Below are 25,662 nucleotides of genomic sequence, written 5' to 3'. Positions count from 1 at the left end.
ATCCACAGGAAAGCCCACAAAGCGAAGGTTATTGCAATTAATACATACGAAGATCTACAATCCAAGGCCCTTATACAGATGAGATAGTACTGTACGGGGTGGAATGTTTTTCAAGAGCACACAGCAAAATAAAAGGCTAAATTTAAAACCTTTTCACTTTTGGTGCAACATACCTTTTGATTTGATAATTTCCAATTCTGTTTTAACTATGATAAATGTACTTCAGCTAATTCATATTTCATAGAAAATTTCAAAGAAAGGCTTCAAATACTTATTAAGAGGCATATCTTTTCAAGATCTTGCACACAATTAAAGTGGAGATTTTTTTTTTAAATCCTTAGAAAGAGTATAGAAAAGATTTGGAAGAAGGGATGAAAGGAAAAGGACTGACAGTGTTTGAAGATACTCCGGATTCGATTAGAGTGAAAAATGCAGCCCAGATACTGAATGAGGTATGTTTTGCTGGTGAAGGTTGTTAATGTAATGGAAAGTTCAGTCTTTACAGTGCACCCTCTGGAAAATATTCTATGTTTTTGCATAATTTAAATGGAAATACTGTATGTTTTGAAACTGGTGGAACCTATATTTTGCAGAAAGAATATAGAAAAGATCTGGAAAATGAAATAAAGGGGAAAGGAATGATACTGATTCCAGATATTCCTGACATTCGGAGAGCAAAAAGAGCATCTGAAATTGTTAGCGAGGTCAGTGGATAAAGCATTTTAAAATATTGGGGTTTTTCTCAGTTTATTGGTTGCTTCAGTTAGTGAAAACTAGTCCGCTCTATTGAAAAGAAAGCTGAATATGGTTTAATGGGCTTTTAAAGAAACATTTGCTGAAGATTTTTTTTAAAAACTTTTATATTAAACATTTTAGTTTTTGGAACTGGATATTGGTGCGTATTGGCAAACATCTTGCAACTTACATTTATATAAATGATTAAATATATATTTGTGAAAGCTACTTCCCAAATGCAAAGCTGTTGCTGAAGGACCATTGTTGCTTGGACCTTAAGCCTGCAATTTATTCTGTGCTCATGGATGGGCGCAGGGGTCCGCCTGCACAGAACATGTTTCAGGATCTGGGCCTTAGTGCTTATAGTGCTGGCCCAAGTTCACTAACACCAAATCCAGGGCTTACCACCAGATCATGTAAACTTAAATCCACTTGAAGCCTTGCTTCTGTCGATGGCCTTCTGGGAAATGGAACATTTATTGTGACCAGAGTGAGTGTAGATGCATAGGGCCTGCCCTGCTTGCTTCAAGTTAATGAGGATACACATATCACCCAGTACTGTCCTTCTCTCAATCTTTTAAAAAGAAGAAGCCAGGAAGAAACCTCTCCAGTCCATCCTCAACAGGAGAGGAAAAGCAGTCTTAACCCTTTTCACAGGTTATCTTGTCCTTTGTGAAAAAAGCGTGGGGTGAGAAGTGGGGTATGTTACCACTAGGCTGATCAATTTCTTCCACTCAAAAAGAGATCAAGAAGCGAAAGCCTTTTAGCCCAGGCTCTTGGTGCCCTACAATGTAAAAGATGAACCCTTTTTAATTAATAGGAGGGTATAGTCAATGTTCATTGAGCCATATAACTTGGGCAAGAAAAGAAAGAAAATGTATTTATTTTTGATCTGATTGTTTTCAGTAGGTGGAAGAACACCAAAACAGAAAGGAGTGCTCAGTATCGAATAGCTAAGAGCATAACTTATTTGCTTCTTTTATCAAACAGTAGAACTAAAACCAGCATATGTAGTGTCTCAATATTTTAATTCCATTTGCTTATGAATGAGGGATGTATATTCTTTGGGTGTGATGAAGATGAAATAGTCATTGCCATTCATGATTACCAGATAGTTCTAATTTATAGAACTGAAAAACCAAAGATCATGTATATAAGTATTGCCATTTGTCTAATGAGTGTGGTTCAGCAAAGACCTCATATCAAATTAGTAAATTACAACTTTTTTGCTACAAGAGCTCACTGGAAACACCTTTGTACCTCATTAGATTTCTACCATAGACCTTTCATAAATAAATTATTTTCTTAAAGGCAGATTATGCTTGTATTGGGAAGACACCATACATAGCTTTTTACATTACATTCCACAGAGTTTTTAAAAATTCTTTGGAAGATAGTCACTACTATTTATATGGCCTGATTTTCAGACCATATTTTTGTGGCTGCAGTTTTGAACTTGTTGTGAAATAGCTCCCGAAGTTTTGCTCCTACACTTTGGTTTCCTGGCAGTTCGTTTCAGGTGTAAGGTTATGTCCACAAAAAAGGAGCTCTAGTTTGAAAATCTGGCCCATAAATATGTGGTTATAGTACATCTGATTATTTGAAACTGTATCTTCACAGAAAGAATACAAGAAAGACCTGGAGACTGAAATTAAAGGGAGGGGCATGCAAGTGGGCACAGACACCCCTGAGATACAACGGGCCACGAAAGCTTCTGAAATTGCAAGCCAGGTTAGTACAGTATTTGGTGGAAGCTTTTAATTCAACAGAATATAATAAGCTACCTTTATTAAGAGTTCTGCTTTGTGACAAATCAGCACAGTAATGAGTCAAATGTGTTAGGTTTCACAAAATTCATGGTCATGAGCTGATTAGAGTTTGGTGTGACACATTCCAACTCCTGGGAAAAGGTGAAAGTTGCATTACTTACTAACATCATCAGCACCATGATCAGGAGCTGCACCTGCTATCTTGACTAGCTTTTGGGCCTTAAAATAGGGTGCTGCTTGTTTGGCTAGGACTAGATGATAAATGGATGCAGAGATAGGGAAAATGCTTAAGGCCCTGCAGCCTTGATCTTGCACAGTCAGAGGAAGTGATTCATATCTACACAAGCCTCCAGTCAGGACTGTGAAAATGGAAGAGAGAGACTGAGATAAAAGACTGCATGAAATTTTAGATAACGGTATTCTTAAAAGGATGTTTTAAGCTGGCAACAAGTGGAGTATAGATATACTGTAGGTAGACCCCACAGAGCTAATGCTATTAATATAAAAGCCATTTGGTATTATAAGGATTCTATTCAATGAAGGCACACAGATGAAAGCAGGATCCATATAAAGCTTTGGCTCTTGTACATCTGAGTATTGCCAATCCTATTCTTCACAGAAAGAATACAAGAAAGACCTAGAGACTGAAATTAAAGGGAAGGGGATGCAAGTGGGCACAGATACCCCTGAAATACAACGAGCCCAGAAAGCTTCTAAAATTGCAAGCCAGGTGGGTACAGAATGAAACATGTACATTATATTTAAAGTAAAATACAATAAGACTTTTAAATATATGTAACTTTAGCGCCCTCGTGGGCAAGATGGAGTCTGCTCTGCAGGCAGCTCTGGCCAAGAGAAGGCGCACACAGGAATGCAGCAGGGAAAGTCCCTTCCACCCCAGGGGCACCTGTTCCAAACCCCCTAGAGTGAACACACACACACCAGAAAAGTACAATGAATATAGGAAAGGGAAATATTTATTTACAGAGGGATAAAAGGAGGAAAACAACAGGGGGAAATATAGGGGGAGCGGTAAAACAGGGTTGCATTCAACTCAAGGCCCCACAGGGCCCGTGGTACCACAGTCTGAAAGGAGCAGACACCCAGCAATGTGTCTGCACACAGAGTTCAGGAGTCCTGGGCAAAGTTCCAGTCCAGTGGTGAGTTGTGGGTGCTCCTGGTCGTTGTCAGCGCCAGTAAACTTTCCCCAACAAACCCCTCTGGTGCCCTCTTCTGCCGCTCTCTGCAAAGCCACACAGAGCAACAACCTTCCCGCTTAACTAGCTAACAGCCTCCCTCCTTATTCCCAATGCAAAGTCACAGGCCCCAGTACTCACGGCCCCATGCAGCTCTGGTTTGTCCTTCTCAGGTGATTCCTCCCTGTCACAGTGCTCCTCCTGGCTCCTATCCTGGGGTGTCCCCAGTTGGCCGCTCTGTCCCTCCCAGGCTTCAGGCAGGTTCTTGGCTCCTTCTCTCCATGAGGGCCAGCTTGCTGCAGCCCTTCTGTCTGGAGCTCCAGACACACACAAGTCATTCTCCCCTCTCTCTGCTGCTCCCCATCCTCAAACAGCACTTCCTCCTTCTGGAACAATCAGCATTTCCCCTCGCAGGAAAAAAATTTAAAGGGGCCATGCTCTCTAAACCCCAATGGGTTTAGAGAGCATATATATATAAAGTCATGTTGAAAGTTGACTGAACTAAGCATAGCTTGCAAAAAAACTAGATTGTACAGCTACCGCCCATTGTTTGGAATCCAATGAGTGTTACAAGAATAGCTCTGAAAATAGCACACAAATTACAGGTACAACAGCACCTACACTAAATGTTAGGATTATTGTAGATTTTAGGATTATTGAAGTTATGGCTTTTGCAGAAAGAATACAAGAAAGATCTGGAGACTGAAATTAAAGGGAAGGGGATGCAAGTGGGCACAGATACTCCTGAGATACGAAGAGCCAAAAGAGCTTCTGAAATTGCAAGCCAGGTGAGTACAGAATGAAGTTTAAGTAAGTGTTTTCATGTCTCACAAGAGTGTGCCCTAGGCACACATTGTGCAGTGCATGCCGCATTACCTCTTATTAATTAGAAGAATCCATACTGATATTAAATATATTTACATGTGGAAGCCACATGTGGAACTAAAGTTTTTGGGCCTGATTTTCATTTACACTAAGGGCTTGTCTAAACTTAAAACACTGCAGCTGCATGTTTCAGTGAAGACATTAGCAATGCCAATGGGAGGGGTTCTCCCATCAGTGTAGGTACTCCACCCCTCTGAGAGGTGGTAGCTAGGTCAACAGGAAAATTCTCCCATCCATCTAGAGCTGTCTACACTGGGGGTTAGGTTGGTTTAACTGCGTTGATTAGAGATGTGGATTTTTCACACCCCTTAAGCGACATAGTTATACCAACCTAATTTCCTAGAGTGGACTAGGCCTAAGGTCCCTTTACACCACTCTGGCAGTGTAAAGGGGCTGTTAATTGGGACTAAATCGTTTACAACTATTTTAACGCGCTTTTACATTATCAGAGTGAATACACATTTTGGATGTTCTAGCCGTAAGCAGAGATGACATGACCATGGTAAAATGGTGTTTTTCAGAAAATGTACAAAGATGAAGCAGGGAAGATGCTCTGTAACTACTGTACCATACCAGATACTCCAGAAATTGAGAGGATTAAGAATACTCAGAAAAACATCAGTTCAGTGAGTAGCAGCAGTTCTGCTTTTAGAAGTGATTTTTCACATATGTTCAGTGTGAAATGAGCTCTCTTGTGTCCTGGCATAAAATGGGAATGTTCAAGTAATTGTCCTTCAACCATATGCATAGTTTTGCAATGGCAAAGACCATATCCCTATTTCTTTTAGAAAGAACACCTGTCTTTGCTAGACTTGACACTAATATTTTGAATTACTAAATCATGATGCTACCCTCACCAAGACTCAATTATTTTTAACCGAAGAATTTTTTTTATCAACCCCTGAAGATAGCTTTATTACAAACTGTGTATTAAAAGGAGAAGAAACCTGGAGTGGCACCATTGTAAGTATAAGTTTTGTCATATGGTTATGGTCTAAAACTAGAAGAAAGCCTGTTACAAAATACATTTGACTTAAAAATATTAGTTCAACGGTTTTATGTTACATTGGACAAGAGAGAGATTTTTTACTTTATGCTAGATCCAAGTTTTAGTTTACCGCTAAATAAAAATCATCATGGCTCAGATTCCTAAAATTTCCCACTTTGTTGCCTATGTATTCAGTCCTCTTCACTTTTGTATGTTCATTAGTTCTGCTGTATGTAATGCTCACTATACTTCTAATCTAATAGTTGTTTCCCAAAAGAGAAAATGAATACAGGGAATTTAGTTTATGTAACCAAAGACTGTCCAGTTACTTATTATTCCGGCTGACTCTTTGTAAAGGTCAGTAGGATAACTGCTGGCTAATGTACTAATTTCCCAATCATTAGCTCAGAAAGAGCCAGTTGTCTAGAGGTAAAGGAATTCTATTAAAGCTGGTATTGTAAATTAACCTATGTTGTATTGCAACAAAATTTCAACATGTAAACAATGTTGCTTGAAATTTTTACCACTATCTGACCAGAGAGGTGACATTCCTGAGTATTGCACATCATTTTAGCTACTCAACTACATTTCACTTCAAAAACAGGCTTGCTGCTAAATCTTTGTTCAGTTTAGCTATATCACCCTCAACATTGCAGCATCAGAAGCGGAAGCAGGGGCCTCCAGGGAAAGGAGAGAAGAGAGGCCTCTGAGATAGGTTTGGGCAGTGGAGGCTCGTGGAGCATCTTCCTGCCATCACCACGACTCCAAGCGACTGCGGTTGGGAATAGTCTCTTCTCCTTTCAGAGAAGGGATTTTGAAGCACTGAACCTACTGGTTTCTGATACTATTTGCTGATGGGCCCAGCTGCCTCAGTTCTTGGCTTGCCATATTTGCTCCTTCCTGCTGTTTGTTGCCTCGTGTTTGAACACTGCTGTGCAATGTATTATGGAGGCATGTTTTACGCTATGTCTCATGTTACAGTAACACAGTAATGTGCTAAATTCAAACACAAAAGGTAAAAAAGGGCAACCTGAGCTAGGCCCTCCCTGAATCCCATCTCCTGGCCCCACTCTTCCCCAGCAGTTGTCGGCGGGAAGAGGGCAGCAGATGGATCTGTGGGTCTAAATTCTATTGGGATTTGAGCCCCCTGCCAGTTGGGACTCAGAGCCATACAATCAATCTGCCACTGCTTGGAGGAGTTTTGGCAAGCCTCAAAGTCCTGGAGCCTCCTAGGAAATTCCAGTAACTCTGTAAGGGCCAGCATGAGCCTGCAACACTGTGGCTTTTTAAAAAAATGCCCCCTTATATTTAGCTAATTCTTTAACAAAAGCATATACCTTTATTTCTGAGATAAAAGTTCTGAACTCTGTCTCTTAACTGCACCCTCTCTCTGTGAAACCAGCCCATAATTGGGAACGATATGTTAATATACTATTGGCTCGTTCTCTTTACCTTCTGACCTTTTAGTTTCCTGTGCAGCTTAGGTTAATAAAGGTAAGTTATTAAGCAATCTAGTGCTAAATAACTAGGGATGGTACTAGCGGCAACCACAGTAAAGAAAAATTGGGACATTCTTTGATCCTCCTTTTATTTATATTTCTCAATAGTTTGGCAGTGTCTCACACCTGGACTTTGTCAGGGTTAAAGAGACGGAGTTCCTTCTCTGGCTAAAGAGGACAAAACAAACAGCTAGCTTTGCAGATAGAATCAGTGCTTCTTTTTGTTTGCCAGCTGGAAGTGCTTTCTTAGCACAACTGGCTCCAAATGATATGTCAGATCATTCACAGTAGGATCTTAACTGCACAGTCATCTCTTTCATAGTAAAATTCATGTTCCAATATGTTTTATACCTCGTGATCGAGGAAGAAACAACATATTTTGGTTTAATGAGTACTGTATGTAAATCTCTTTACCTCCTTTTAACAAGTTTGTGCATTTTAACAATTTTAAAGAACTTACTCATGAGCTGTCTCTCTTTTCACATGGTAAAATTCTACATAGCTGAAGATTTTATTACATTAAAAATCAGATATGTGCATGTTTCACCCTCATCTGAAATACTGGGTAATACTGTTCACCCCACCCCAAAAGGCCATTGCCAAATTAAGAGTTCAGAGGAGTGAAGCAAGAAAGATTTAGTGCATGGACAAACTGTCCTATGAAGATAGATTGAAAAGATTGAGGATTGTTTGCCATAGAGAGGAGGTGAGTAAGAGGGGACATTATAAAAGTAAACAGAAGGTAGACTGGAATCTTTTGATCTCCTCGTCTCATAAGACAAAAACAAGGTGACAGCTAATGATATTGAAAGATGGTAAATTCAAAATTCTAGCATAAATAAAGGAATGCTTTTCACAAAATGTGTAATTACACTGTGGAACTCATTGCCACAGAATGTCTTTGAGACCCAGAATTTAGCAATATGGATGACAAGAATATCCAGAGTTGTTATAATTAATACTAAAAAAAAAAAAAGGTTTTGAAAGGATATAAAAGCCTCATGCTTCAGAGTTTAAACCCATCCCTAATTATTAGGGTCTAGAATAAGACTTTCATGAGGACAGATTATTCCTTGTCTGACTACTGTGGGGTTTCTTGCACCTTACTTTCAAGCATCTGGTGCTAGAGATAGGTTACTAAACCAAGGGCCTTATCCAGTCTGATTGTTCCCATGTTCCTAAAGAGAGAGAAACGTTGTGTGTGGGTTTTGCACTTATGCTTCATTATTTATATTTACTGAGGAAAACCAGAAAGCTCAGTAAGTCTTGGTTTAGGAAAGACAGAAATACTAAATGTTAAAGCTTTATTCTGTGAAGTCATGAGTCAAACTTGGTTTTATACTACCAGCCTAATAATACTACATTGAATGGCAACATTGGCGACACCTATTACTCAAATTCCAGACATTTTTCTTTCAAATGAAATTTACCTGAAAATTGTGCAATCTGCAGTGGTACATGAGGCTTATTTAAAGTATGGCAGCTCTTGGCATTTGTTGAATACTGTCTCCTTCAATACCTTGAGTTATTGATTGTATTTATGCATTGTGTTTTGACCCCTATTAAAACCATTGGAATAAAGACAGGTAGTATAAAAATAGAATGGTATTTTTACAGATAAAAGCTTTGTTTTCAGTTGTAATATGTAGTCCTGTGGCTAGAAGATCTTGGATTCTAGCTCTGACTCAGCTTGCCATTTAATCAACCTATACCTCAATATTACAGTTTGTAAATGAATAATAATATTTGTCCACCTTTTTAGACTACTTTGTGATCTAGGGATGAAAAAGGCAACATAAAGTCACGATCTTGAAAATGCTTATTTTTGTGAGTCTTTCCATTGCTTTCAGTGAGATTACTTAAACTTAATGTTACATGTGTAAGCATGTGCAGGTTCTGGTCTAAAATCTATTATTATTTAAAGTTAAAATTATCAATAGAAAATCTGTAAGAAATTGAGATCAAAAGGATGATGATGATAGATTACCTGGCTTACCTGTGGATATTAAAAAGTACAGAAAGATAGCTGACCTTTTATTAATGTTAGTGATAATTGAGCTGATTTTTGAAAAATTTAAATATTTGCTTTTCTTGAGTTATAGTCAGACAAGGTTAGAACTTGGAAAATTGCCTAGGTCTTTTTTATGAGAACTGATGCTTGCATGCCTAAGTGGCTCATAATTATTTTTTTCTTTTTGTATATGAAGGTGTTTTATAAGAAGGGAGTAGGCTCTGGCACAGCAGTCAAAGAGACTCCTGAGATTGAACGAGTAAAGAAAAATCAGCAGAATATTAGTTCAGTAAGTGTTAGCAACATTAATTGTCCTTCCCCAGAGAAAAGAGTGGTCAGTTTTTTTTCATTTTATTATAAATATTACCTTTTCCTATCCTTCACCTTATTCAAATGCTACTCCATCAGATTTCCAAGGTTTAATGCGCTACATTAACATGGTATTGGGGCTACACGACTCCAAAAGTAATGTTTAATTTGGATGTGTCATCATTAATGGGAAATAGATCTTTTTAAAATTAAATATATGATGACAGGATTTCATCTTTCAAAAAACAAACACCTTAACCATTTTCGCTATTGCTGTTTTAGAATAAATTCCAGCTACAACCTGCAACTTAGAAAAATGTCTTATTAACAAAACATTTCCCCCTTAAAAGTTGCTGCAAAGCTCATACGCTTTAGCTGGTTGTTTGGTATACTGTGCCAGAAGAGGCTTTGGGAGAAAACTGAGGACTGTGGCCTATTGAAGACAAGTTATACAGGTGGAGCTGATGAGATTGGTCCTTTAAATGAGATTGTTTAGCTATGGCTGCTTGAGAATCTTAGGCATGCCAACCACCATTTGAAAGTCAAAGACAGCTTCTTAGAAGCAGGATGTACTCTTCAGTTAAAAGTTAAAAAATGTGGTAATTTGGAGAAAGATTTGAGGTCAGCTATCACCAAATAAGAAAAGGCACCTGTATCGTACATGTGTCTGTGCATTTTTGCACACTGACTGCTGTGATCACTCTTAAAAATGTGATCAATTACATGACATCTCTCGCAACTGAACACTTTTTTTTTTTATAAAAAGCAAACTGTTGCAAGTAATAGAGTCATAGCAGGAGGTATGGTACTTTTTGTATCTGCTTCTCATAGGAAATAGGGTATTTTTTAACATCTATTGTACTAGAATTTCAGTCTTTACTGATTACAGGGTCAGCTGTTTAGTGTGTCCCCTCCCCCCCCCCCCCCCCCCCCCGTGGCCAGAGGTCACTCTGCAGCACTCCGCTTCTGTTTCCCCTCTTGGTTCCTGTGACACCTCCCAGGATACCCTTGCTGTCACCTGCCCCTAGCATGAGGAAGCCTTGTCTGTGGCTGCTGGGGGTCAGCTCTCCAACTCCACCAGCCACAGGCAACAAAAGCACGCCCCTTTAGGCCTGGCAGGCCCAGCTGTCTCTCTGCAGATAGTGGTAGGCACACTCCAGCATCTGCCTGGAGTGTCCAGCCCCATGTCCACTGGACATTCATGATATTCACAGATCTGTTGCCCCCAAAGAAGCAGTAAATGTGAGCTTGCTAGCTTCACCTCAGATCACTGCTCTGCTTAAGACATAGCACTTAGATCTGTGTATAGTGAAAACAAGCAAAAGTTTATTTAACAAAGAGAAGAGATTCAAACGATAGCAAGTAGAAATATTGGAAACAAATGGTTACATATAAAATCAAATCATAACTTGCGTTCTAGAACCTAGACTTATATAACTAGGTACTTTCATGTGATATTGAACAAAGTTCACCCCAAAGTCCTTCCAGTGTTTTTCAGCCAGGCCTGGCCGTGATCCTTTTTTCCTGAGACAAAACACGCTGCCAGCTTGTCCCCTAGGTAAAGTGCACTGTATATCTCTTTGCAACCCCTGGAATATCAAAACTGTCCTTTCATCTTTATTAATAAACTGGACATTCTCCTGCTGTGTGTTACTTCCTATAGATTTTGCAGTCTCCTGTTGATTTTGCAGTCTTGATTAGCTGGTGGCTCAGTATGCAAATAGACATCATGAGACGCACAATACACAGTGACCAGTCAGAGAGCTAAGCATCTAATACACCCTGCCTAAACAGAACCTGTCTGAGGCATGTCACCTCCTGGTGACCTCCCTTTAACTTCAAGGCTTTAAGAACATAATTTTCAGTATAGATACATAAGTTTTTAAATGTTATCTGTACCTACATTTTACAAGGATTACAATAACCAGTGGGCTATTGGCTGTCGGGAAAGACCTTACCTGACACCATATGGTGAATTATTGTGCATACACTTGACCCAGGGCATCCCTGTAAAACTCTGTGTACCGCTGTGCCCTCTGCTAGTTGGCACAAAGAGGTTCCTGAGTCACAGTTCCTCAGTACCTCAAAAATACAACCCAAAATTATTTAAAACACTTCTCTTCTGGAGATTCAATTTATTCAACCCTCAGGGTACATGCTGGCCCTCAAAGCCTCACTTCAGTGTTTCTCTCTCTTATTCCTGAAGCTTGTTCCAAATTCAGCAGTCTCTCCCAGGCTTCTCCTGGCTGGAGTTCAACCTTCTGGCTCTTACTTCTCAACTTCCCTGCTGTCATGGTCATCTCTGCAGGAGCCTTTCTCATTCCCTGCAGCTTCCTGAGCTTTTCCCCTTCACTGCAGCTTCCTGCTGCCCTTTATAGGGGGAATCTGCTGCCTTCCATCAGGCCCCATCCAGCCATTAATGCTGCAAAGGTGGGCTGGAATAATTCCTTCAGTAATCAGGGTTGGCTGTCCCCAAGCATCCAGCCCATCACCCTGTTATACTGATATAGTATGCTACCCCAAATACCACATTACATAGAAATGTAAGCACAGGTAGGCTATTTTCATTTATTTGTGGAAAATTTATATTTTCCTGTGACTTTTTTTCTTCTTCATCACTTCTCATCTCACTTTGATTCATGTTGTTACGATTCTGATGCAGGCCATTGGGTACTGTCCTAACCAGCTAAGGCAGACTAGGGGAGGCGTCTCTCAGTGCTCTCAGGTAGTGATCTTATTGAAGTTATATGCTGGTTATTTGTAGGGGATTTTACCACTTCCACCACCCTCAAGATGAAGCACCCCATGGAAAGCAGCCTTTAAATTAGCCAATGCCATGGGATGAAACTTCCATGCTGCACGAGGCCAAACAGCCCAAGGCTGCCACATGAGCCCTGTGCTGGGTTCAGTAAAACCTGATCTCACCCACGTGGACCAGGAATCTGAATGATTACTGTTTAGAAAAATAATAAATACGATTATTCTTAAAAGTTTTGGAGTTCCAATGTGTAATATTGCTATGTAAGGCCTAACTGTGCATTAGACATAGGAGAAGGATTACAAAATGTTTGTTGTGCTTTTCTAGGTCTCCTTTAAGTTAGTAACTTTTTTTTAAATATCCATTGTTCAGATAAAATACAAAGAAGAAATGAAGCATGCCACAGCAATTTCGGATCCTCCAGAAATAAGGAGAGTTAAGGAAAACCAGAAGAATATTAGCAATGTGCGACCCTTATTCATTACTTTCATTATACTGTATTTTCTCTGTTTTATTGAATGTCTTGGTTCTAAATGAATAAATCCATGATGTTTGCATTAATTCTACTTTGTCAAAAAGACTATTTAACGATTTAACTATATAATCTTCCCTCAATGTTGAGCTTTGATTAACATTAATGGGAATTACCTACTCATATCAAAATAACATTATACACTTGATGTATGAATTTGAGAATTTGCAAAAGGATCAGCATTAAGTACCATGTGGATAGAAGTGTGTGTTCATTAATGAATGCTATTTTCTAGTAAATTGCTTTACATTATTCTTTAATCTCTATTAACAGAGCACAATACTTTTGTTACTTGGAGCTCTCCGTATAATTTCTAATACCCTGTTTACCAGGTTCAGTACAAAGAACAGCCTTGCAAAGCTACGCCTGTGACCGTCACCCCTGAGATGGAAAGAGTCAAGAAGAATCAAGAAATTGTCAGCTTGGGAAGTTGCTTTAATTTTCAATTTAATTTTATTTTTTCCTTACATAATCATCTGATCTATAGATTTCTTACAAAACAAGTCTCCACAAAGATGTTTGTTTTCCTTAGTTGAGCATATACTCAAAAATAAATATATATCTTAATGTAAACCTCCAGAATAACAGTTGCCAAAGGATCTATTAACAAGGCCATTGCATGAGTCAGGAAATGAAGCTTGATACAGGTTTCTGGGTTAAACCAATGCCCACAATTTTATTAAAGAAAATATTATTAGAACCAAAACTATTCCCCCTCTTTCAGGTCATAAATCTGACTAATACAGTCCTCCTCATGTTTCTCTGGCCATAACTGGCTACAATTAAGTGTGGACTCCAATTAATCCCTCCTTTGTCCCCCTTCTTCCCCCCCAAAAAACTGCCCCAAATTGGTATCCAATGACAAAAAAGACCACCTCAAAATCCTACTGCTGGGCAGAAAGATGTGTAAGAAGGCAGGGCATTTAGTTATCATACTTCACCATCCTCGCATTCCTGAAGCACTATCTTCATCCTTTCTGATCTGTCTTCAAAGACACGCTGGCTACTCTGCTCAGCTGGACTCCCAAAAGGAGTGTGAGGTATGCTTGTGCGGTGGGATCTTCCAACCCAGAGATTTTGAGGGTTGGAGCCAACTAAATCAAAGGTGACTGCAACAAAGGCAATGAGGAAATGTGAGTGTGTTTGGCTCCAGTTTCCCTCCATTTATACCACCAGCCAAAGTATCCATCCTCACCATCTAGAAGTTAGCTGATTTCATATATTCATAGATTTTAAGACCAGAAGGAACTATTATGGTCCTCTGGTCTGACCTCCTGCATAACACAAGCCAAAGAACCTCACACAGCATTTTCTGCATCAAGCCCATAACTTCTCTTTGATCCAGGGCATATCTTTTAGTCAGGCAACCAGTCTTCAGTTAAAGATTTCAAGTGATGGAAAACCCACCACATCCATATATAAGTTGTTGTAATGGTTAGTAGCTCTCACTGTTAAAAATCTGTGCCTTATTTCTAGTCGGAATGTATCTAGCTTCATCTTCCAACCATTAGATCAGCTTATACTTTTTTCCACTAGATTAAAGAGCTGTCTAGTATCAGAAATATATTCCCGGTGTGTAGGTACTTGTAGCCTATGATCAAGTCACTTCTAACCTTTTCTTGGATAAACTAAATAGATTTATCTTCTTTAGTCTATCGCTATTATATATGATTTCCAGACCTCTAATCATTCTTGTAGCACTTTTCTGAACCCTTTTCAGGTTTTCAACATCCTTTTTGAAGTGTGATCACCAGACATAGTATTCCAGTAATGGTTTTACTAATGCTGTATACAGAAGTAAACCGCCTCCCTAATCCAACTTGATTTTCCCCTACTTATGTATCTAAGGATCAATGCCACTTCATTATGGCGTTGCACTAGGAGCTCACGTTCAGCTGGTTATCTATCATGACCCCTATGTCATTTTTAGAATACCTGCTTTCCAATTAACAGCTCCCATCTTGAACACTCTTTGTTCCTAGATGAATGACCATGTATTTGTTTGTGTTAAAATGAACATTGTTCAAATGAGATCTTACCAAATGATCCAGGTCAGTCTGTAAAACTGGCCTGTCCACATCATTGTTCACCATTCCACCATTCTTTGTGTAATCTGCAAATTTTACCAGTAATGATTTTATATTTTCTTCCAGATCATTGGTGGTAAAAGTATTGAACAGCTTTGGGCCAAGAACAGGTCCACTCAGGACCGTAGTAGAAACACGCCCATTGGATGCTGAATCCCTATTTACAATTATTTTTTGTGATTTCTCCATTAATCAGTTTTTAATTCATTTAATAGAGGCTACATTGATTTTGTATAGTGCTAATATTTTTTATCAGAATGTCATCCAGGACTAAGTCACATACCTTACAGAAGCCTAAGTATATTATATCAACACAGTTACCTTTATCAACTAAATTTGTGATCTCATCAAAAAATAATAAGTTTGTTTGGCAAGACTTGTTTTCCATAAATCCATGTTGATTGGCATTAATTATTCTACCAACTTTTAATTCTTTACTGATTGTGTTCCATATCATCTTCACCATGATTTTGCCCAGGGTTGATATCAGGCTAACTGGCCTATAGTTTCCCAGGTCACGCTGTTTGCTCCTTTTGCATATTGGTACAACACTGAACTAAGTGATTGGGCAACAAAATGGCAAATGAAATTTAATATGGATAAATGTAAAGTAATGCACATTGGAAAAAATAACCCCAACTATACATACAATATAATGGGGGCTAATTTAGCTACAACAAGTCAGGAAAAAGATCTTGGAGTCATCGTGGATCGTTCTCTGAAGATGTCCACGCAGTGTGCAGAAGCGGTCAAAAAAGCAAACAGGATGTTAGGAATCATTAAAAAGGGGATAGAGAATAAGACTGAGAATATATTATTGCCCTTATATAAATCGATGGTACGCCCACATCTCAAATACTGCGTACAGATGTGGTCTCCTCATCTCAAACAAGATATACTCGCACTAGAAAAGGTTCAGAAAAGGGCAACTAAAATGATTAGGGGTTTGGAACGGGTCCCCTATGAGGAGAGATTAAAAAGGCTAGGACTCTTCAGCTTGGAAAAGAGGAGACTAAGGGGGGATATGATAGAGCTTTATAAAATCATGAGTGATGTGGAGAAAGTGGATAAGGAAAAGTTATTTACTTATTCCCATAATACAAGAACTAGGGGTCACCAAATGAAATTAATAGGCAGCAGGTTTAAAATAAATACAAGGAAGTTCTTCTTCACGCAGCGCAACTTGTGGAACTCCTTCACAGTCAACTTGTGGAACTCCTTACCTGAGGAGGTTGTGAAGGCTCGGTCTATAACAGTGTTGAAAAGAGAACTGGATAAATTCATGGTGGTTAAGTCCATTAATGGCTATTAGCCAGGATGGGTAAGGAATGGTGTCCCTAGCCTCTGTCAGAGGGTGGAGATGGATGGCAGGAGAGAGATCACTTGATCATTACCTGTTAGGTTCACTCCCTCTGGGGCACCTGGCATTGGCCACTGTCGGTAGACAGGATACTGGGCTAGATGTACCTTTGGTCTGACCCGGTACGGCCGTTCTTATGTTCTTATGTTCTAACATGCATGAGTTTAATGCATTACCTTTAGATGTGTACTTCCTTTAATTAAAAAAAATGCAAAGTACATTTAAATAAACGTGATTTTGACAATTGATTTTAATTCTCTCTGTTCCCTTGTGCTCTCTGTCATACTCCTCTGTGTACTCCATCACCCCGGATAATCAGCAATGGAAATAGTGCATGCAGTTTGGAACATGGATGTATCCTTTATGTGATCTCTGGGTTTATTGGTTTGTTTTTTTATATACACTGGGTGCCATTAAAATCTCGACACTTACCATTTGCTCTCATTGAATTTGCTGCAGTATTTGTGGTATGCCCTATTCTAAGTGGAGGGAGTACCATAAATACTATAAACTTTAGTACAGTAAATGCCAAGTTATTAATTGGTGTACACAGTGTTTCTGTTTCAGAGTAGCAGACGTGTTAGTCTGTATCCCCAAAAAGAACAAGAGTACTTGTGGCACCTTAAGAAATATATATACATACAGAGAACATGAAAAGGTGGAAGTAGCCATACCAACTGTAAGAGGCTAATTAATTAAGATGAAGTATTATCAGCAGGAGAAAAAAAATGTGTATCCTCACACCTTCTTGTCAACTGTGTAAAATGGGCCATCTTGATTATCACTACAAAAGTTTTTTTTCTTCTGCTGATAATACCTCATCTTAATTAATTAGCCTCTTACAGTTGGTATGGCTACTTCCACCTTTTCATGTTCTCTGTATGTATATATATTTCTTACTATATGTTCCATTCTATGAATCTGATGAAGTGGACTATAGCCCACGAAAGCTTATGCTCAAATAAATTTGTTAGTCTCTAAGGTGCCACAAGTACTCCTGTTCTTTTTACAGTGTTTCTGTGTGTATGTACACACAAGTACATAAATAATAAAAATCCATAGGAAGAATTCAAGGTTATTTTTCAAGAATCAAGTTTTATAAGCTTTAATAAATTTCAAATGCAGTTTATCCTTTGATTTGTTTCCTGGATGACCTTTTAAATCATATGCTTTAATGTAATGTAACATGGTTTTGTTGAAATAGTATATACCATTTTTATTCTGTGAAATAATAGGTTCACTATAAAGGGCAGCCTGCCAAAGCTACTTCTGTGAGTGTCACTCCTGAGATGGAGAGGGTCAAGAAGAATCAAGACAATATCAGTTCGGCAAGTTGTTGAATCTTTTTGCTCTGTTTATTTTCATAACAAGGGTATGCTTTTCAATTTAGATTTGATGTGATAAATGCATCCCATTGCATCATCCGTTTGAAGGTGATTTCTTAATCTTTGAAAATATATACTGCACGTACCACCATGGGCAACAAAAGTACCCATGCTTCCCATAATTACTATTACACAAAATGCAAGCGGATATCTGGGGCAGTGCTCTACAAGGAGAAAGTCATCCTATGTCAATCTGGATTCTGTTTGAGAAATCTTAGTCTCTTGTTACCAAGCTTCAGAAGTAAACTCTAGGGTAAAGGACAAAAAGAACGAGAATTCTAAACTCAATGCAAGCTCAGCTTTTTTTGATTCAAAGCATGGAAACTCTAACATAGGTTTCTGTTCCATGTTGCATTATGTTGTGCTTTATCCATATCAGAGATGACTGGTCCAAAAGGGATCCTATTGCCTTACTATCAATGAGTAAGGCTGTATATTTGTCTTGGATTTCATGATTCATTATGTTCAAGGCTTTTGTTTCTGTTTTTAACTGGCCATTAACTTTTTATCATTATGACATTTTCTAAGTGTTTGAGAGGATAGATGGATGAGTGAACATTTGAATAAACTTTAGAGGAGGCTATTAGAGAGCAGGGAATTAGCCAAAGTGGCATAGGGACAGAAACAATCAGTCAAGCAACTTGCAGGGAGTGCCCCAAGCACCAGAACACAAGAGGTGAAATCCTGGGCCCAAAGACATCAGTGGCAAAACTCTAATTAAATTCAATGAAGTCAGGATTTCATCTAGAGCAGGTGTTGGACAAGAGGTGTTGGAAGAGAGGTGATAGTAAAGAACACCCTAAAACTTAGACAGTGTTTATCAGAGAAAGAGTAGAGGAAGCTGGGTTTGTCAGAGAGACTACACAAGAGGCAAAGGAACAATAACTGTTGATCCAAGTGACCATGAGATGCCCTTAAAATGTAAGAACAAATGTAATTTAGATACCTGGTTCTGAGATATTTAATTTCTTTATCACAAAAATGTACTCATGAGTTTTAATTATTTTAATCATTATTCCTGCAAACTAAGATATTTTTACAGAGACTTTCCCCAAAATTGCCTTGATAAATGCTCTGCCATACTAATGAGCAGTGGCTCAGAGATGTAATGAAATGCATTGGCAGTAATTATATGATGTAAGATAAGTATGTTGGTATCAAGAAAGACAGTTACATTTTAAATTTTCGTTGTATACTGTTAAAGCACATTTATTTAAAAAAACCACTGCCTAACAAATCTTTAGAGACTATGTTGTAGTTTATACTGTGGATTGCTCAAGGATTATTAAACAAACATAGATATTCATTTATCTGCTGAATAGTTGGGATTATATTCTATTATCCTCTCAGTATAAAAGCATATTATAATAGATTTGTGCACATTCTTTGAGAGGAGATACTTTTGAGTGTAAATGCATGGATATATCTAAAATGATATATATTTGCATGCAATCTGCATGTTATGGTTCAGAAACGAAGACTAAGATGAGAATGTCCATTAGTGAAAGTACTCCAGTCTACTGGAATGACACAGAAGTCTATGCTAATTGACTCCCTCTTTCCAACTAGAAACATTTGCTGTATTAAAAACTTGACAATTGCTATTTGCAAGTAATTAATGTTACTGTGCTATCCCTGGCATTCAGTATGCTAAGTATATAGAATACCACAGCAATATTAATTAGGCACAAGGTAACATTGTAGATAGTAATGACGACTGCTGCACATGCAAACATAGGGCATAAATGCTCATTTTCTAAATGTACCAAGATGATCCTCAGATGTGGTGCAACCATTTTGCACCTGTACTTCTGGCAAAGTCTGGGCATAGAACTGGCATATGCAGCCCTGGGAGGATCTCCCAAATATCAAGGGGATCAATCCTCTGGTGACATAAAAGTTCTTACAGCATGCTCTATCCCTGCTGGAGGAAAGAGATAGGGACTATCTAGGGAAGGTCTGGTAGTTCAGTCTCCATATTCCATTCTGAGCACAAGCACTAACACCTTTCAGAGAGCCAATTATGATGGTATTTTTTGTAATGTTCACTTTGACTAGTAAGAACTTGTTCATGACCTATTTCACATATACCACTGAACAGTCAAGAAGTTTGACTTTCAGCCACTACTGACTTTTTGAATGAGTGGCCAATGGAATGAATGTGTCCATTGGCCATTTCCAGTCCCCTCCGCCACCCGCATCCTAGATTTAAAAAACAAACAAAAAACAGCAGTTGTGAGAGAGGAGGAAACAGAAAAAGTTTGTATAAAAATGATTTGGAAATGTCATTATTGTGAGGCTTCATATTTGCAGTGTCTTTCAATGTAAATGAATGTTTCATGTGTACTGTTGTTGCTGTTTTGTAGGTCAAGTACAGCAGTGATCAGAAGCAGATGAAAGGTAGACCTAGTGTGATTCTTGATACACCTGAGCTAAGGCATGTCAGAGAAACACAAAACAACATCTCAATGGTAGGGTACATTCTTCAAATAACTAGACTATACTAAGGAATGACACTTGACTGTACACTGGTGTTTACCCTTCATTAATCTAGGTAACTAATTAAACACTGTAATAAAGTATGGAAACTGTTTTTTCTCTTATGCCATTCAAGGGAGAGAGGGGTTGCTAACCGCATATGAATGTAATGAATATTGTCAAAATACTAATAAATGGCTTTCTAACAGTTGATTGTCTGGTTTTAAAAAAAAAAGAAACTTCAGGCTGTTCCTCACCGTTTGAGCATCCCACAGTTTGACTGGATTAGGTGACACACACCACTTTGTGCCTGTGCATGTTCCTGAATTGTGTGTGACTTGAGTCTTGAAATTAATTGTGTTGAGTGTGTGTGTATGTATGTTGTATATACACATTAAAAACATCACTGATTAAGAATCTTTTTAAAAAATCAAATAATGCATAATCAGGGATACTGCCTTTATAACACTTACTCGTATCAGTTTTGTTCCAAGGCTTGGTATATAATTTTTTTTCTTCTCTTCTGTCCCTTTTTGGAAAGCAGACTGCATAGGAACAGCTTAATTGCCCATAATTTCTATCTTTATACAACCAACTGGTGCTTAAAAAGAAAAGTCAGAGGAGGGAGTATATTTTTTATATAAAACTATGCATGTCAGCAAAATTCCTAATGAATTAAATTACTTTTTAAGAGATCCTTCAGAACCCTGTCCTAATATCACAGGGTTGTTTACATCGTTAGATGTACAAGTCAGCATCATTGCGTGAAGACACTCAGGAGCTTGAGTTAATGCATGATGGAATGGCAAGCAAAAAAAAAGTGTTGTTGTTTTTTTTAAATGGTAGCAAGTATGTAATGAAATCATATCAAGGAGATGGACTGGACCACTTGTCAGGTCTTCTCCATCTCTGTTTCTATGATACTATTATGGTGCAAAAATCAAGGAATAAAATTGCTCATTATGAAATAGTTCTTGCTAGTTTTAGCATAATTCAGATGGGTTAATATCAGTCACTGCTGGGGGAAAAAACATTCCTATTCTTTTCCAGGTAAAATATCATGAAGATTTTGAGAAGACAAAGGGCAGAGGTTTTACACCAGTGGTGGATGATCCTGTGACAGAACGGGTGAGAAAAAACACCCAGGTTATGAGTGATGCTGCATATAAAGGAGTGCATCCACATATAGTTGAAATGGATAGAAGACCCGGAATAATTGTTGGTAAGTTGTTAAATAATGTTGCTGTCCAGAGATCTGTGTGAAGATAAAAGGCTCTGCTTCTCCTCCTCCTTATAACCAAGAAAAATATCCCCTTTTTTCATTTTACTTGGCTCTGATTGTGATGATGATGTTAAATATCATTAGCTTACCTTATTAGTCACTATACACTCTTCCTCAATTCATTATTTTGTGAGGTTTTTTTCTTTTAAATTAAAATTAAGGGTCAGAATTGGGGTTTCAGAGAATAATTGCCAGGCAGAATGGGTAATTGTAATCAACCTTATCAGCTTCAAACTAATGAGGACATTAAGTAATCAAATGTTAAAATGAAAGACTTGTTCTAGATACTAGCTTTACAAAACCATAGGAAGAGGAAAATTGCAGAGTAATATAAAAGGTATTCTAATCATTACATCGAACTACAAAGAGTAAATTATTATATTTGAGACTTTATGATATTTAATGCAAATAAATAATCCAATAGAAAACTGCTATTGACAGTCTGCTGTAGATTAGCCCTGAGAGAATTCAGCTTCACCCTTGGAATGCATGGGGAGGCAGACATTTGTTTTAAGGTATAAATTCTATTTTTTTTTTAATTTAAAAGTAGAACCACCTCTCCTATGAATTCAAATAGTAATCAAATGCTTTCATTCCTAGTCTGCATTTCCCAGTGTGAAACTCGTACTGAAGTATCAGTACAATGGCAGCTTCTAATGAAATCATTAATATTATGAAGATCTGAAACAGTAACTGGTATTTCTAGAAGCTGGGGGGATATGTTCTCATTTGCTACCTAACTTTGTAAGATGCTATAAATAGTCAATGCAGTTTTTCTTTAACTTGAACATTGATGTAACTGGCATTCACTGTTCAAGAGAGATCTAGGGCTGTAGTGTTCTTCAGTTTGAATAAACTTGTATCCCTCTAACACAACGGGTCTCCATGATTTAAATTCTGCAGATCAGTTCATAAGGAAAGGACCCCCTTCATCAATCGCCTCCTCTCCCTACCTATAATGCCTTGGGAATGCTCCATAAGAGTGGTACACATGGTCCTAGCATTTTGCCTCTATATAAATCCATGGTACGCCCACACCTTGAAAACTGCGTGCAGATGTGGTCGCCCCATTTCAAAAAAGATATATTGGAATTGGAAAGGGTTCAGAAAAGGGCAACAAAAATTATTAGGAGTATAGAGTGGCTTCTGTATGTGGAGAGATTAATAAGACTGGAACTTTTCAGCTTGGAAAAGAGGCGACTAAAGGGGGATATGATAGAGGTCTGTAAAATCATGAGTGGTATAGAGAAAGTAAATAAGGAAGTGTTATTTACTCCTTCTCATAATACAAGAACAAGGGGCCACCAAATGAAATTAATAGATAGCAGGTTTAAAACAAACACAAGAAAGTATTTTTTTCACGCAACACACTGTCAACCTCTGAAACTCCTTGCCAGAGGGTGTGGTGAAGGCCAATATTATAACGGGGTTCAAAAGGGAGCTAGATAGATTCATGGAAGATAGGTCCATCAATGGCTATTAGCCAGGATGGGCAGGAATGGTGTCCCCAGCCTCTGTTTGCCAGAAGCTGGGATTGGGTGACAGAGCATGGGTCACCTGATGATAACCTGTCTGTTCATTGCCTTTGGGGCACCTGCCATTGGCCACTGTCAGAGGACAGGATACTGGGCTTGATGGACCTTTGGTCTGACCCAGAATGGCCGTTCTTATGTTCTTATGACAACATCTCATTCTGTGGCTTGCCAGTAGCTCTTCAGGTAGGCCACAGCTCAAGAACAGATGCTCTAAAGGATTGTTCAGGTTAAGGCCATAAGTGGTCAGAGAGAAGGAAATGGACACAGTAGCTCTCTGGGCCATAACATTTTGAGGTCTTGAGTTCAACTGTCTCCCTGAATTTTCATATCAACTAATATTTGCTCAAACTGAAAAAAGAAAATCTAAATCCTAAAAGTTAGCAGAAATGTAATGGGAAAGGGGAAGAGAACCTGGCTTTATTCATTTTTCTCTTTCTGGTTGTCCTATTTTCTCATTTGCTCTGCCTGGCATGAATACAGGCCACAAGAATCCCCAAGATGTTCATTCTAGAGACTTCTGTACCTAATCACAAGGGTAATTTATGATAGAATTGAATGGAGACTAAGAAGACATGGCCTTCTATCATAGAGAATTTTATAACAGGGAGTGACAGAGCTCTACCCAGTGGAAGATAGCTTTGCAGACTGTGAAGGCCTTGCACATCTTGGCACTAAGGCAACACAACCTAGTCAGAGGAATCATTGGCCTGCCATGAAGACCCCAAAGCCAGAACAACCATCTGACTTCCACAACTAGAAGCAAGGTAGTCAGCTAGGAGTAGAAGAGCTCACGCATTCGTGTGGTCCACAACATCCTCCTATTCAGCACATGTTTTAAAACCCAGCCAGTGTTGCATTGTAAGCTTTATTTTTGCTTTGTGTACGTGTAATTCACTAACGCAACCATGAGTATAATGACAGAAGGGCTCAGTGGCACACACTCCAGTCAGTCATAACTGAGCTCATCTTGCAGAACATAAACTTCCCCGCTTATAAATAACTTATTGAGGAAAAGTTAGCACTTCTGTACCATTTGTCAAATAGAAGTCCTTTAATAAAAGAAAAAATAAAGAGAAATACCTTTTTTTTTAAAAAAGAAGTGAAAGCAAAAAACAATAATTATTTAATGGAAATAGCCCATGACAAACCTGAGAGCTTTACATTTACTAATATTTCAGTTAATGTCTTTCTCAAATGACTTGCAATCACATAGACTTGTTTAAAAAGAATCAAAGAACTCCTTCAGGGGAGGTCCTTGGCATCTGGAAAAGATTGCAGGGTCAAAAACAACCCAGCCCTGACTCTCTTAAGTTAACCCCAGCTGATAAATGTTCATTCAGGTAGGGAGTAATACTTCCTTATTAGAACCTATCTGGTGGGCTCTCTAAGTGTAATCAGTGGAGCCCTAACAACTTTTTTCAGTGCCCGAACAATGCCAAAATTAACAACTCTGCTCTAGAAAATGGAATTTTATGTTACGCATAATAGGACAGTCCAAAACCATTGAAATAAATGGGATATTTCCCAGCCCCCGAATTCTGATCTGTCTATGGATTGGTGAAGTAAAGTGGGTCCATGCAGCTTATATAGGTCAACACCCAACGACTATATTTTCAGTTGGATAGAGGCCACAATGAAGCTAAAGTGCCCCATCTGATGAAGTGAATTGCAAGGTTCTTGTTTTATATACATTATTGCAGACTACACAGGAGCATAAAATCAATATAATAAATAAATGGTTTGTATACTGAAGTCCGTACGTAGTTTTCATGTTTTTTATTTAGAAATGCACAGTGAAGTGTGAAAAACAGGGGACTCACCAATTCACTTCCTCCTTCAAGCCTGTCTGTGCTTTACATAGAAGTTCCAATTGTCATTGCTAGGGCTAACTGACTGTACATTGGCTTTCCATTCATTTTGTCTGCAGGAGCTAGTACTACACTCCAATGTAAGGCTGTGGTAGATAACATGTAGCACACACAATGAATCCAGCTCCAGGCTGTGGGACTTGTTTTATTGGCTGTGCCTGCTCTTGTTGTGTCACCAATTGCAGGGATCTGGCATAAGCAATCCAATAAAACACTTGGGATGCCACATATTTGGGGTCCCCAGGGTACAGCTTTACCTAGTGACTTATAAAGTAGCCTGATTCCACTCCTCCACAGCAACAGGGCCAAGTTCATTTAATCTCCTCCAACATATTGGGATCCAATCCTGCAGATGGCTTGTCTAGCAAGTCACACATGAATGAATGTACAATTTGCCTTTTTCCCTGTTATCTGGTAGATCCATATTTTAATTGGTCACACTTAGTATCAGGGTTTGATTTTGAAATGATTAGTAGGTTTGATAAGCATGTTACAGCCACAAGCAGTACATTTTACCGATTGTGGTAAGCCTATTGACAGAAGGTTTTATAGATGGTTTTATATACATGGTTATAAGCAACCTTTTGACTTGTGGAACTCTATAACTATTGAGTAGTCATTTAGTAAAACATTGTGTAACCATTTCAACCTTTTATACATTGTTTATAAATGACGTCTTCATATAAAATGTAACCTTTTAATCTGAAGACCTCTATTCTAAGCTATCCAATACAGGATGGTGAACTGCAAAGTTTGTAATGATTTCTGTATAGAATTGTGAGGAAAAGTTTTATGGTTATAACTGTTACTAAATTAATAAGTTGTGGTCCAGCAGTGCTTTGGGATAATGTGGGGTAAGATGTGGCCTGTGCCCTAAGAAACTTATGTTCTAGGACGACAAACAGAAATAACAGTTAAGACACAGAAGCACCAGATAACTGTCTAGTGCTATCTAGTGTAATGGGGTTTTTAATTGTTTCCATTG

General features: G+C 38.4%; 2 protein-coding genes across 4 annotated transcripts in view; both read left to right on the top strand.

Annotated features, from left to right (window-relative positions):
- LOC135875074 (nebulette-like) overlaps window positions 1-14,922 on the top strand; it is an 85,849-nt gene extending 70,927 nt beyond the window's left edge. The window contains exons 14-22 of the mRNA XM_065400052.1: window positions 594-704; window positions 2,356-2,466; window positions 3,124-3,234; window positions 4,378-4,488; window positions 5,107-5,211; window positions 9,280-9,372; window positions 12,523-12,615; window positions 13,015-13,098; window positions 14,836-14,922. Of these exons, the coding sequence (XP_065256124.1) occupies window positions 594-704; window positions 2,356-2,466; window positions 3,124-3,234; window positions 4,378-4,488; window positions 5,107-5,211; window positions 9,280-9,372; window positions 12,523-12,615; window positions 13,015-13,098; window positions 14,836-14,922 (906 nt within the window). The remainder of the gene's footprint in view (window positions 1-593; window positions 705-2,355; window positions 2,467-3,123; window positions 3,235-4,377; window positions 4,489-5,106; window positions 5,212-9,279; window positions 9,373-12,522; window positions 12,616-13,014; window positions 13,099-14,835) is intronic.
- Window positions 1-25,662, top strand: part of LOC135874010 (LIM zinc-binding domain-containing Nebulette) — a 411,833-nt gene that overhangs the window by 356,180 nt on the left and 29,991 nt on the right. For all 3 annotated transcript variants that reach the window (XM_065398686.1, XM_065398685.1, XM_065398684.1), the window contains exon 5: window positions 21,043-21,214. In XM_065398686.1, the coding sequence (XP_065254758.1) occupies window positions 21,043-21,214 (172 nt within the window). The remainder of the gene's footprint in view (window positions 1-21,042; window positions 21,215-25,662) is intronic.

Source organism: Emys orbicularis, chromosome 2 (genome assembly GCF_028017835.1).
Source record: "Emys orbicularis isolate rEmyOrb1 chromosome 2, rEmyOrb1.hap1, whole genome shotgun sequence".
In the NCBI taxonomy this organism is placed as follows: Eukaryota; Metazoa; Chordata; order Testudines; family Emydidae; genus Emys; species Emys orbicularis.
This window is presented reverse-complemented; position numbering and strand designations above follow the sequence as displayed.